This window comes from Chiloscyllium plagiosum, unplaced genomic scaffold, assembly GCF_037043375.1.
Source record: "Chiloscyllium plagiosum isolate Xiang-an unplaced genomic scaffold, Cpla_swu_hap1 HiC_scaffold_19, whole genome shotgun sequence".
Taxonomy (NCBI): Eukaryota; Metazoa; Chordata; class Chondrichthyes; order Orectolobiformes; family Hemiscylliidae; genus Chiloscyllium; species Chiloscyllium plagiosum.
Window position 1 is genome coordinate 47,034,599 of NW_028270157.1, and position 15,147 is coordinate 47,049,745.

General features: G+C 40.7%; 1 protein-coding gene across 21 annotated transcripts in view; it reads right to left on the bottom strand.

The window, feature by feature from the left end:
- LOC122559424 (calcium voltage-gated channel subunit alpha1 C) overlaps positions 1–15,147 on the bottom strand; it is a 1,175,809-nt gene that overhangs the window by 373,611 nt on the left and 787,051 nt on the right. For all 21 annotated transcript variants that reach the window (XR_015760447.1, XM_087997307.1, XM_087997306.1 and 18 more), the window contains 2 exons: positions 9,714–9,801; positions 7,381–7,488 (listed from right to left, as the gene is read on the bottom strand). Coding sequence is in view for 20 of the 21 variants with exons in the window: in XM_087997307.1 (XP_087853433.1) it covers positions 7,381–7,488; positions 9,714–9,801 (196 nt within the window). In the remaining variant the exon portion in view is untranslated. The remainder of the gene's footprint in view (positions 1–7,380; positions 7,489–9,713; positions 9,802–15,147) is intronic.

Sequence of the window (15,147 nt, forward strand, 5' to 3'; positions counted from 1 at the left end):
ATCCTCATGACCTGTCCTACCTGCCAATCTTCCTTCCCACCTATCTGCTCCAACCTCCTCTCTATCACCTTCACCCCCACCTCCATCCACCTATTGTACTCTTGGCTACCTTCTCCCCAGCCCCACCCCCTCCCATTTATCTCTCCACCCCGGCTGCTCTCTGCCTTCATTCCTGGTTAAGGGCTTTTGCCTGAAACATTGATTTTCGTGCTCCTCTGATGTTGCCTGGCCTGCTGTGCTTTTCCAGCACCACTCTAATCTAGACTCTGATTTCCAGCATCTGCAGTCCTCACTTTTGCCCTGAAGAATTAATGTGTCAACCACTTTTTGTGTCTTCAGGAAAGAACCAAAAGGACTTGGATACAAAGATCAGAAGGACTTGGCAGAAGCAAAAGGGATACATCATTGAATTCTATGGAATGTTGCCATTGAACAATGTTTCCTGAATATTTTTTCCGTCACTTATAACATCCACGTTTGTTTGTTGTTTGCCTGTGTCTAGGTACAGGTGTTTTTGGGGTTTAGGAAGTGGAGGAGAAAGTGAGGACTGCAGATGCTGGAGATCAGACCTGAAAATGTGTTGCTGGAAAAGCGCAGCAGGTCAGGCAGCATCCAAGGAGCAGGAGAATCGACGTTTTGGGCATGAGCCCTTCTTCAGGATTCCTGAAGAAGGGCTCATGCCCGAAACGTCGATTCTCCTGCTCCTTGGATGCTGCCTGACCTGCTGCGCTTTTCCAGCACCACATTTTCAGTTTAGGAAGTGGACACAGCTTAAGCTGGCAGAGTTACAGAAGGTGGTCTGTTGTGTACAGAAAGCTGGTTAGTGTATTCTGTTCTTCTCAGTCAATCAGAGAGATAGGTTAGCAACACTGAATGATTTGAGTAAATCTTTAAATTTTGTAACAACCCTGGAAACAGTGGGAATTGAGAAACAGTGCATTTTCCTAAGTGGATAGTGACCAGAGGTTTTATAGGCAAAGTTACAAAAAGGATGACTTGCTGGAAGCCTATGAAATGTGATCAATAGTTGATAAATTTAAGAAGGTGGACAATTAAAGCTGCTTTTAAAGGATGGCAGAAGTGTGAATAAGGAATATGAATTCCTTGTAGAACTTATCACATTGCAATGTGATATAGAACATAAAACAATTCAGTACAGAGCAGGCCCTTCAGCCCTCGACGTTGTGCCGACCCATGAACTAATCTAAGCCCATCCCCCTACACTATACCATCATCATCTATATACTTATCCAAGGGCTGTTTAAATTGTCCCTAATGTGGCTGAGTTAACTACATTGGCAGGCAGGGCATTCCACGCCCTTACCACTCTCTGAGTAAAGAACTTGCCTCTGACATCTGTCTTAAATCTATCACTCCTCAATTTGCAGCTATGCTCTTCAAACAACCTGACGTCATCATCTTAGGGAAAAGACTCTCGCTGTCCACCCTATCTAACCCTCTGATCATCTTGTATGTCTCTATTAAATCCACTTCTCTCCAATGAGAACAGACCCAAGTCTCTCAGCCTTTCCTCATAAGACCTTCCCTCCAAACCAGGCAACATCCTGGTAAATCTCTGCACCTTTTCCAATGCTTCCACATTCTTCCCGAAATATGGCAACCAGAACTGTACACAATATTCCTAGTGCAGCCGCACTAGCATTTTGTATAGTTGCAGCATGATATTACGGCTCCGGAACTTAATCCCTCTACCAATGAAACCTAACACACCGTATCAACCTGGGTGGCACCTTAACAGCAGTATCAACCTGGGTGGCACCTTAACAGCAGTATCAACCTGGGTGGCAATTTTAGGAGGATGTTAGGAGATTACAGGGTGACCTGGACAGGTTAGGTGAGTGGACAGATGCATGGCAGATGCAGTTTAATGTGGATAAATGTATAGTTATCCGCTTTGGTGGCAAGAACAGGAAGGCAGATTTCTACCTAAATGGAGTCAAGTTAGGTAAAGGGGCAGTACAAAGAGATCTGGGTGTTCTTGTACACCAATCAATGAAGGCAAGCATGCAGGTACAGCAGGTAGTGAAGAAAGCTAATAGCATGCTGGCCTCATAACAAGGGGGATTGACTATAGAAGCAAAGCAGTTCTTCTGCAGCTGTACAGGGCCCTGGCGAGACCGCACCTGGAATATTGTGTGCAGTTCTGGTCTCCAAATTTGAGGAAAGACATTCTGGCTATTGCGAGAGTACAGCATAGGTTCATGAGGTCAATTCCTGGAATGGCTGGACTATCTTATGTTGAAAGATTGGAGCGATGGGCTTGTATACTCTTGAGTTTAGAAGACTGAGAGGGGATCTTATTGAGATGTATAAGATTATTAAAGGATTGGACACTCTGGAGGCAGGAAACAGCTGATGGGTGATGGGTGAGTCCTGAACCAGAGGACACAGCTTAAAAATAAGGGGTAGGCCATTTAGGACAGAGATGAGGGGAAACTTCTTCACCCAGAGAGTGGTGGGGGTGTGGAATGCTCTGCCCGAGAAGGCAGTGGAGGCCCAGTCTCTGATTTGTTTAAGAAAGAGTTGGATAGAGCTCTCAAGGATAGTGGAATCAAGGGTTATGGAGATAAGGCAGGAACAGGATACTGATTGAGGATGATCAGCCATGATCATAATGAATGGTGGTACAGGCTCGAAGGGCAGAATGGCCTACTCCTGCACCTATTGTCTATTGTCTTTCAGGGATTTATGTACATGGACTCCAAGATCCCTCTGCACATCCAGACTACCAAGAATCCTTCCACTGAACCAGTACTCTGCCATCCTGTTATTCTTCCCAAAGTGAATCACCTCACATTTAGCTGTATTGAACTCCATTTACCACCTCTCAGCCCAATTCTGCAATTTATCCAAGTCCCCTAGCAATCTGTAACATTCTTCCAAACTGTCCACTACTCCACCGACTTTAGTGTCATCTGCAAATTTACAAAACCATCCAGCTATGCCTGGGTCTAAGTCATTTATAAAAATGACAAACAGCAATTGTCCCAAAACAGATCCTTGTGGCACACCTTATCAAAGGCTTTAGTGAAGTCTATGTATACCATGTCAACTTCCATACCCTCACCTATTTGTGGGCAGCACGGTGGCACAGCGGTTAGCACTGCTGCCTCACAGCGCCAGAGACCCGGGTTCAATTCCCGCCTCAGGTGACTCTGTGTGGAGTATGCACATTCTCCCCATGTCTGAGTGGGTTTCCTCCGGGTGCTCCGGTCTCCTCCCACAATCCAAAAATGTGCAGGTTCGGTGGATTGGCTATGCTAAATTGCCCATAATGGTAGGTGAAGGGGTAAATGTAGGGGAATGGGTCTGGGTGGGTTGAGCTTTGGCGGGTCAGTGTTGGGCCGAAGGGCCTGTTTCCACACTGTAAATAATCTAATCTAATATGCTTGGTCACCTTCTCAAAAAACTCAAGAGGTTTGTGAGACACACCTGCCCTTGACGAAATCATGTTGACTATCTGAAATTAAATTGTTGCTTGCTAGATGGTTATAAAACCTATTTCTTATAGTCCTTTCCAAAACCTTTTCTACATCACAAGTAAGACTCACTGGTCTATAACTACCTGGGTCATCTCTACTGCCCTTCTTGAACAAGGGCACAATGTTTGCAATCCTCCAGTCCTCTGGTATTAAACCTGTAGACAATGACGCCTCAAATATCAAAGCCAAAGGCTCTACTATCTCCTCCCTAGCTTCCCAGAAAATCCTTGGATAAATCCCATTCGGCTGAGGGAACTTGTCTACTTTCACTCCTTCTAGAATTGTTAACACCTCTTCATAACTAACCTTGATCCTTTCTAGTCAAATATCTCGCATCTCATTCTTCTCCTCTACAATATTCTCCTTTTCCTGAGTGAAAACTGATGAGAAATGTTCGTTTAGCACCTCTCCGATCTCCACAGGGTCCACACTCAACTTCCCACTGTCTTTGACTGGCCCTGTTCCTACCCTAGTCATCCTTTTATTCCTCACACACTTATAGAAAGCTTTAGGGCTCTCCTTTATTCTATTTGCTAAAGATTGCTCATGTCCTCTCTTTGTTCTTCTTAACTCTCTCTTTAAATCCTTCCTAGCTGATGTGTAACTTTCTATCACCTCATCTGAACCATCTTGTCTCATCAACACATAAGCCTCCTTCTTCCACTTAACAAGAAATGCAATTTCTGTAGTTAACCACGGTTTTCTTGCCTTATCACTTTCTCCCTGCCTGACAGGGACAAACCTATCAAGGACAAGCAATACCCGTTCCTTAAACCAGCTCCACATTCCCATTGTCTGCATCCCCTGCATTTTACTACCCTTTTCTATGCATCCTAATTCTTGCCTAATTGCATTATAATTGCCCTTGCCCCATCGATAACTCTTGACCTGTGGCATATACCTATCCATTTCCATTGCTAAACTAAACGTAACTAAATTATGGTCACTCTCTCCAAAGTGCTCACCTACAACTAAATCTAACACTGGCCTGGTTCATTACCAAGCACTTGATCCCGTGCGGCCTCCCCTTTTGTCGGCCCTTCAACATACTGTGTCAGGAAAACCTCGTGTTCACATTGGACAAAAACTGATCCATCCGACGTAGGAAAGATGTAGCATTTCCAGTGAATGTTGGGGAAGTACCCCATAATGACCACCCTGTTCCTTTCACTCCAACCCAGAATAATTATGACAACCCTCTCCTCCACCTCCCTGGAACTCTGCGGAGGCCTATAAAAAATTCCAAGCAGTGTGACCTCTCCTCTCCTGTATCTAATCTTAGCCCACACTACCTCAGTAGACAAGTCTTCATCCAAAGTTCTTTCAGTCACTGTCATTCTAGCCTTGACTAACAAGGTCACACCTCCCCCTCTTTTACTGCCTTGCCTGTTCTTAATGAAAGATATAAACCCTGAAACTTGCAACATCCATTCCTCACCCTACTGTATCCATGTCTCCGAAATGGCCACAACATCGAAATCCCAGGTACCTATCCATGCTGCAAGCTCTCCTACCTTATTTTGGATACTTCTGGCGTTGAAGTAGACACACTTCAAACCAGCTTGCTTCTGCCAGCACAATCCTGTGACTGTGAAATCCTGTCCCTGTCCTCTCTAGTCTCATCTTCCTGTGCACTGCAACTACACCTCAGGTTCCCATCCCCTTGCATTAGGTGCATTAGTCTGAGGGAAATGGGTCTGGGCGGGTTACTCTTTGGAGGGTTGGGTCAAATGGCCTGTTTCCACACTGGAGGGAATCTAATCTGAAAAGGACATGGGTATAGAAAAGGCATGTAAAAAGTAAAAATCATTAGATGCGATGGGGTCATTTTCATTATACAACAGAATCAAACTCTAAATGTCCAGTATTCATGAGTAGTGGTGATGCATTAGAAATGTTTGAGCTCTGAGAAAGTAGGGAAAGGTATTAATGATGAAGTAACACATACTTAGGAACGCCATGACTTCTACAATTTGAAAGAGAGGGGTAGGACCTAAGAGCTCAGAAACACACACTGAAATATATACTTATTGTGAAGAACGTGAAAGTGTAATCTCATGTTTGAATCCACTGGCCAGGTAGGTTCACTGGTGGTTTACTTATGGTTTATCATCCAACAGAGTCAGATGACTGGAGAGTTGCCACAATAGTGCAATATGTAGGTAAGTCTATGGAAAAATATGAAAAACTGGCTAAATGTTCAACATGAAGGACAAGAAGTGAGGGCCGTGGTTGTGATTGGCAGCAGGGGTACAAGAGTGGAGAACTAGAAAATGTACTTCCAGCTTTGATTTGAGTGATACATTTAGGAGGAAAAACACACACAGAAGACAATTTCTAGCAGATAGCCTGCTAGCAATAGTCCTGTGAAATCTCAACATGAAAGGCTACAGTAGAACAAAGTGATAGAGTAGCATAAGCAATGAAGTGAATTATTGGTCAATTAATAAAAATAAATGATTGAGAGCTGTTTGTGGCTAATAGTAGAATGGAAGATAGGATGATAAGGGGCTAAATTGAGAGTTACAAAACTGGAAAGAACTCTGACTAAATTCAAAAATTAATGTTAGAAGTCAACCTACTTTGTCACACAGATGGCAAAAGTTCTACCATATAAGACCTATAAGGTGAAAGCTAAGTTAATAGCTCAAAAATTCCAGGAATGATTCAGGAAAGACAGATAAGGGCTGACTCTCCTCTGGCAGGGGAGATAACTTTGAAGATCTTTTCCATCATTTGTGTATCAATCTTTTTCCATTGTAACGAAAAGCAGATTTATTATGCAAGCTGTCTTTGTAAACCTGTCAGTCTTTTTTTTTGTTGGCACAGACTCAAAATAGAGTCTGTCATGAATGGGTGTGGATGACATTTTAAAGAGATGAAGTGTCAGGGGCATCACTGGAGGCAAGAACACTTCCACATGACTGCATTTATCTGCAATGTTACTACTTTCAAGCTGTGCAATCATTGATATAGCATGTGCTCCAACCAAGATTGCTTTTCTCTTTCCCTCAGGCAAACTGCCTCCAAAGTGTTGCTATGGTGTAGATGTGGGATGCAGACCTTGTGATATCAGAAAGCTTGTCTCCTTCTCTGAAAGTGCCAATGATTTAGGTCTTAAGTGTCTGCTTGCCTCGGGTATGTTGGTTTTTAATTTCATTGACAGCCCACGTTTGGGAAACTTAATGGGGAGTGAGACCATGCTGAGAAGTCATTCCAAGAGGTATTCTGTAACATTCTCCACATCAATTCTTCCAAGAAGTTGATAAAACTCAATCCAGTCTACCTGATTACCAAAGAGCAAAAAGGTAGTATGGTGAGGTCTACATATCCATTGTGCTAGGGTGTTAGATGCCTCCCATACTATGAGAATGGAATAACAGATAGACTTATCCAAATTATTTGCTATTTGGGCATTGCTAAGGGCAACAAGAGGAAGATTGACATGTTCTCTACTAGCACTCTTCTCAGACTTTGGAAATCAGAAATCTGTGACTGTGCAAGTCAATATATTAAAATTTATATTTTAATTTCAAAATGTCAACAGAGTTAAGCTGTACAGCACACAGGTTTGAGACGCCTAACAGTGACCTCACTATAAACAACAAAGTAAAAGCTGGGACTGTTGTAATGACAATGATCTTGTGATCCTGTGCATAAAAATATATATAATCAGGGCAACGCGGATGCACATTCAAGTTAGTTGCATGTATATTGTTGCTCTGGGTTCAGTGAGACAAAGAGCACTAAGATCAGATCACCTTTCTACAAGGTATGGGGATGAACCAGAGAAATTGGAAACAAGGAAAATAAATGGAAGAATGAGTAGTCAGAAGTAATTAACTAATTTACAAAATAAATATTAATTCAATCTTACCTTGAAGAGCTGCACACCAATACAAGCAAACATGAACTGTAGTAATGTGGTGACTATCACAATATTACCAATGGTTCTCAGGGCCACAAACACACATTGAACAACGTGCTGAAAAGTAACAAATATGACTGATTTATTATTTTTCATTAGTTAAATGTAATTTGCTAAAATCTAAATTCAAAGCTAGCAAACATTTTTAAACAAATTGAAATTTATTGTGAAGTTCAAAGGTTAAAAAAATTATGTTGTTAATAAAATACAACTTCTTTTAATCACTTGTGGGATGTGGGTGTTGCTTCAAAGGCATTGTCATGACTACTGAACTTTGGCAACATGGTTATAATTTAAAATATACCTTTAGTTTAAAGTACAGCAGGGCATTCTGTAACTAATTTGTGTAACTGGAATTGCTGGGAAATACCTCTTTAAGAAGTGCCCATGTGATCTCAGGTTGTCATAGGAAGAGAAGCTCAAATGAAATGCATTGAGGTGTCGAATGACAGTTTTAGCACCTCTCATCATAGCACAGAGTTAGAGAAACATGGCTGTTGAGGCATAGACAAAAAAGAAAATTAGATAGCTCCCAAGAACACATCTTCCCAGCTTGAGGGAAATGAAGGAAGCAGAAAATCTCCATGAGGGAAGCACTTTTACCAGAGCCACTTGAATTATTTAAATGGACTGAATGAAGGAGTGTCTAGAATTCTGGATTGTTGGGACCGTTGTGATTAATGGGAGAGAGGGGTTCGACAAGCTGTGCTATACCAGTGATAATTGGATCTAGAGAACTCAGGGAAAGTAGAACTATTACTGAATGATACTGAAAATTTTAACCTGACGTAGCAGGGTGTGATGAGCTGGACAGCCAAGATTTTGAGATGGTCACTTTAATGCTTCTTCTTTGCTAGAAATGTGGCTCAGAGTGAAAGCATTTTGTAAAGTATATTTTGGTTATATTACTTAGTTAATGCAAAACATCCCTTTTTTGTTTTAATCTGATTTATCAGATGCTTGGTAACTAAAAATTGATCTTTGCTGAACTTTATTTGTTGTGTGAAAAGTTTAAAAGTTGAAATCCTGTCCTTTGGTTATTTCTATGAGAATTGTTGGAATTACTTTCTTTTAAAAACATACCAGTCTTTACAGGAATTGTAACACTTACTTTTGAGAAAAAGTTAGGAAGCAGCTTTCAATGAATTGGTACACTAAGGTACACTCTCCTTTTAGGAAAAGTTCCAGGATATTTGCTCAGCAACAATTATATAAATACAAGTCAGGGTGATGTGTGACTTGAAAGGAACTTCAGAAGTGATTGGAAGCTCGATTATGCAGGTAGTTCATAAAGCAATTACACAATCTGTGATTGGGCTTTGCAGCATAAAGAAAAATCATTTTACAAGTTGTACGTCAAAATAATAGCATTATGGGTATGGGTGAGTTTTGTGATGTGATTTTAAGGAAAAACAAAGTCAGAGAATCCTTCTGCTTCAGTGACCCGATTTAGAATGTGTCAGAGCAAATGACTGCAAGCTCCGGTACTGTTCATAGAATAAGATTATTACAGTGTGAGGTTTAGAGCAAATAGAATAAACATAGAAGGCCATTGGCTTGTTTTCAGTACAGAATAATCAAGGATTGATTTTACTTTGAAAAACCAGAGAGTAAAAGTTATAGGCCAATTCAGAGGAGGCCTGTATGAAATTAGAAACAAGTTTAGTTTTGTCTCCTTACAGTTGGTCAATTCAGGGAAAATACTGTTACCTCTGTAGAAAAATTTAGCTTGTGAAACTTCCTAGTACGTAAGCTTGATTAGAAACCTACAGGCTATTGGAACTGAGAAAATGTAAGCTCCCAAAGTTATTGAAGATTCATATGGCAGATTTAGCAAACACTCAGCGAATTGTCTCATAATCTATGCAGGAAAACTATCAGGAGTCAGTTAAGTAGCAGCTTAAGGAGTAGAGAGATGGGGTACTTTGTCCACAGATAGTGTTAGGAAATAGGTTGAAAGTTTGTCTTTGTGTGCTTTAAGATTTTTCTGAGTGTGTTGTATATTTTGATCACTTTTTTGTGTAATCATTTTTTTGTTCTGTTATTAAAGAAATTATGTAGCCTATGTACCCTATGAAATAATGTAACTGCGGTTCAGAGATTGATCACCACAGTAACTAAAAGAAAAATGACCTATCAAGCCAGATTTCATTCTAGGAGCTGACTTGTCCAGTTGGACCATCAGAACATGTCTCAAGCATGATTACAAATGACACCCCTATACATTCCCACATCTGTACTCAGAATTTATTTAACAATCATTTTATGCAGAGATCAATTACCTTCAATCCCTTTGCTCTGTTAATGGCTCTCAAAGGTCTTAATACTCGCAGCACTCTGAGAATCTTTACTACTGCTATTGCGCTGGAGCTGCAAAAAGAGAAATTATATTTATCAAGGAGCGAAACTATTTTCCATTTATTGATACCAATATTAATTGTGGGTGGTAGGGTTTCATTGCAGCTTTAAACTCCAGGTCCTCAATCGTGTAGTTTGAATCAAGTTCTCAATTGAAATCAGCACATGGCTGAAAGTAGAACTGGCCAACCAGCAGGAATGCAATGATGTGTGGCAGGAACGCAATGACAGGTAGCAGGACATTGCCACTAGAACCATAAAGTCATACAGCATGTAAACAGACCCCATGTCCATGCCGACCAGGTTTCCCAAACTGAACTTTTTACAATTTCCTGCTTTTGGTCCATATCTCTCTAAATCTTTCCTATCCATGTACCTGTCCAAGTGTCTTTTAAATGTCGTCATTGTACTCACCTTTACCAATTCCTCTGGTAGCTTGTTCTGTATATGCACCACCCTCTGAGTGGAAACGTTGTCCCTCAGGTCCCTTTTAAATCTTTCCCATTTCACTTTAAACCTCTGCCCTCTGGTTCTAGACTCCCCTGCCTTGGGGAAAACACCTTGGCTATTCACCTTAGCTATGACCCTCATAATTTTATAAACCTCTATAAGGTCATCTTACAATCTCCTACGCTCCAGGGAAAAAGTCTCAATCTATCCTGCCTGTCTTTATAATACAAACTATCCAATCTTGGGAACATCCTTCTTAATCTTTTTTGCATCCTTTCCGATTTAATGACATCCTTCCTATGGCAGGGCAACCAAAATTGAACACAGTACTCCAAATATGGCCTCAGAAATGTCTTGTAAAACTGTAATGACATCCAAGCTCCTTACTCAATGTTCTGACTAATGAAAGCCAGCGTGCCAAAAGCTCTCTTCATCATCCTGTCTACCTGTGATGCCACTTCCGCCACTTTCAAGGAATTATGTACCTGCACCCAGAGGTGTGTCTGTTCTACAACTCTGCTCAGGACTCTGCCATTAACTGTGTATGTTCTGCCCTGGTTTGTCTTATCAAAATGTAACATGTCACATTTATTTAAATTCAACTCCATCTGCCATTTCTTGGCCTTTTGGCCCAGCTGAATCAAAATCCTATTGTACTCTTAGATAACCTTCTTCACTGTTCACTATACCACCGATTTTCATATCATCGTAAATTTACTAACCATGCCTCCTACATTCTCATCCAAATCGCTTATATAAATGATGAACAACAGTGGAACTAGCACCGATCCTTGCTGCACACCGTGGGTCACAGGCCTCCAGTCTGAACAGCAACCCTCTATCACCACTCTATGTCTCCTACCATCCAGCCAATTGTATCCAATTGGCTAGCTCTCTCTGGATCCCATTTGATCTAACTTACTAATCAGTACACCATGCAGAACTTTGTTAAAGGCCTTGCCAAAGTCCATAAGAAAATGTCGACCACTTTGCATTCATCTGTCTTCTTGGTCACCTCTTCAAAAAACCCAGTCAAGTTTGTGAGACACAATTTCTCATACACAAAGCCATGCTGACTATCACTAATCAATCCTTGTCTTTCTAAATGCACGTGGACCCGTTCTGTCAGGATCCCCTCCAACAACTTACCCATCACTGATGTCAGGCTCATGAGTCTATAGTTCCTTGGCTTCTTCTTGCAATCTTTCTCAAATAATGGTACAACATTAGCCACCCTCCAGTCTTCCAACACCTCACCCATGGCTATTGATGATACAAATGTCTCTGTTAGGGGGTCCCACAATTTCTTCCTTAGATTCTCACAATATTCTGGGATACACTTAGACTCATAGATTCATCGAGTCATACAGCATGGGAACTCTTGGTCTGACTCTCAATCTGACCTAGTCCAATTTGCCAGCATTACCTTAAACCTAGGCCCTCTAGTTTTAGACTCCCCTGCCCTCGGAAAAAGATCTTGCCTATTCATCCTATTCATGCCCCTCATCATTTTATACATCTCTGTAAGGTCATCCTTCAGCTTTGACGCTCCAGGGAAAAAAGCATTAGCCTATTTAGTCTCTCCCTATACAAGAGATTTATCTAACTTTATTCATTGTATGATCTCCAGCACTTCCCTTGTAATCTGGACTCTTTTCAAGACATCACTATTTACTTCCCTGAGTTCCCTAGCTTCAATGTCTTTCTCCACAGTAAATATTTATGCAAAGTATGCATTTAGGATCTCACCCATCTCCTGTAGTCCCACATATAGATGGCCTTACTGATCTTTAAGGGACCCTATTCTCTCTCCAGTTACTCTTTTGCCATTAATATACTCATAGAATCTCTTTTGATTCTCCTTTACTTTATCTAAAGTTACCCCATAACTCCTTTTTGCTCTCCTGATTTCCCTCTTAATTGCACTCTTACATATGTTATACTCCTCAAAGGATTCATTTGATTCCAGCTGGCTGTAGTTGACATATGCCTTCTTTTCATTGATCAGAGCCTCAGCACCTCTACTCATCTCATGTTCCCTACTCCTTCCTGCCTTGCCTTTCTCACAATCAGGAACACGCTGCCCTAAATCTCAATATCGCGCTTTTGAAAGCCACCCACTTGCCAGTCATCCCATTATCTGCAAACAGCCACCCCGATTCAAAGTTCCTGTCTAACATCATCAAAATTGGCCTCGCCTCCAATTTAGACCTTTAACTTGTCACCAGCCTGATCCTATTCCATAAGTATTTTAAAACAAATAGAATTATAGTCATTGGTCCCAAAGTGCTCCCCCACTAACATTTCAGCCACTGTCCCTGCCTTATTGCTCAAGAGGAAGTTGAGTTTTGCCCTTTCTCTAGTAGGGCCATGCACAAATTAATGAAAAAAGTTTTCATAAACACGCCTAACAAATTTTTACCCATCCAAGGCCTTAACATTATGACAGTTCCAATTCATGTTTGGAAAGTTAAAATCCCCTTCCAATACAACCCTATTAAACTTACAGATATCTGCAATCGCCCCACATATTTGATCCTCAATTTCATGCTAACTATTGAGATGCCCATAGCACAATATGATCAAAGCGATTGCCCAGGACGATCCTCTCCAAGTAGTATCATGATGTTTTCCCAGTTCCATGTTCCCACCCATGCCCTGAGTGCATCTGGCTTACCTATCCCACCCCTTGCATTGAAATAAATGCATTTTAATTTGTCAAATAAATGCTGTTTAATTCACCTCTGTTTAAAATAGTAATTGGGTGTCCATGATATTATTAGCTAGCAATCTGTATATCCACATTAATTATTGGTGGGTATCCTTCCAATCCACTCAAAAGAAAAGTTTATTACTGAATGAAGTGGAGTAATATGTTGTGACTTCATCTTTGGTGTGATTCTCAGATCCTAACAAGCAGGCAGAGGTAAATACTATATTGCTCTTAGAATTTTTGAATGCTATTTCATTTAATGCAGATCATTAACAGTGCAACATAAATTTCATCCTCTATACGTGACATCAAGATTATTGGTTGAAGAAATTAGTATGGTTGTGTTGTATACCACAAATGCATTGCCCTACACTAATATTGTCAATGATCCCATTTAGACATTGCTACTAAGGACAATCTGGGCTATTCTTTGATTCTGAATTTTGAATCAAACAGGCCATAGACTTCTATGTTAACTTTGATATTGAATTCATCGAGTCATAGAGATGTACAGCACAGAAACAGATCCTTCGGTCCAACTCATTCATGCGACCAGATATCCTAAGTAAATTTAGTCCCATTTGCCAGCATTTGGCCCAAATTTCCCCTTAACTCTTCCTATTCGTATACCCATCCAGATGCCTTTTAAATGTTGTAATTGTACCAATCTTCACCACTTCCTCTGGCAGCTCATTCCATACATGAAACACCCTCTGTGTGAAACAGTTGCCCCTTAGGTTCCTTTTAAATCTTTCCCCTCTCACCTTAAACCTATGCCCTCTAGTTTTGAACTCCCGTATCCCAGGGAAAAGACCTTATTTACCCGATCCATGCCTCTTTTAATTTTATAAACCTCTATGTGGTCAGCCCTCAGTCTCTGATGCTCTGGGGAAGCCTATTCAGCCTTTCCCTTTAGCTCAAACCTCCAAACCTGGCAACATCCTTGTAAATCTTTTCTGAATCCTTTCAGGTTTTACAACATCCCTCCTATAACAGGGAGACTAGAATTGCATGCTGTATTCCAATGGTGGCCTAACCAAAGCTGCAACATGACCTCCCAACTCTTATACTCAATGCACTGACCAATAATGGCAAGCATTCCAAATGCCGCCTTCACTATTGTGTCTATCTGCGACTCCATTTTCAAGGAACTATGAACCTGTACTCCAAGATCTCTTTGTTCAGCAACACTCTCCAGGACCTTAACATTAAGTGTATATGTCCTGCCCTGATTTTCCTTTCCAAAATGCAGCACCTCACATTTTTCTAAATTAAACTCCTTCTCCAATCCTCGGCCTTTGGTTCATCTGGTCAAGATCCCATTGTACTCTGAAGTAACCTTCTTTGCTGTCCACTACACCTCCAATTAAATTGTCATCTGCAAACTTACTAACCGTACCTCCTATGTTCACTTTCAAATCATTTATATAAGTGACAGAAAGCAGTGGAACCAGAACTAATGCATGAAGAAATAAATTCTTCAGATTTCTGATACAAGACTGGCCTGGGATTAAAAAAAACAGCCTTAAACTGAACACTTAATTGTAGGGGAGGATACAAAATGAAGAAGCAGAGGGTGCTGCTAGCGATTCAATAAAACACTAGAAACTATTGATGGTACAGGAGGTGAGGGACAACCTGAATTAATTTTGTGAGAATCAAAGAATTGCAAATCTATGGAAGCATATCATAAATTGCAGATGAGTTTTCCCTTCCAATCCCACCCTCTCCTATGGCAAGTTGGTACCAACGAATGGTATATACACAGCCCTGTTCAAACTTAAAATCATTGACATTACAGAACAAACAAAACATTGTGTACATCTAGAGAATGCAGGGCATCAGAAAAAAATGTTAGAGAATGGAGATTACCGTCTTCAAAGCTTAGGAATGAATGTGCAGATGAAAGAAAGTTGAGTATGTTACCACAGTCAGAAAGTTACATCAATCAAAATCATATTAATGGACTCTCAGTTTTGATGATCCATCACTGCAGATTCCACAGACAGACTTTGATGATGTGCAAGATTTTGAAGAGAAACTTTTTTTTAACTACAACAGAAGATCAGGATTTCACTGAGTCTATCAGAACTTGGTGACATAAAAGAATGGATTAAGATTGCCCTGTTTTGCAGATGTGGATCAAACTCGTATAAATTTTGACATGTTAGTGAGTTCAAATAGTGAGCAAATGT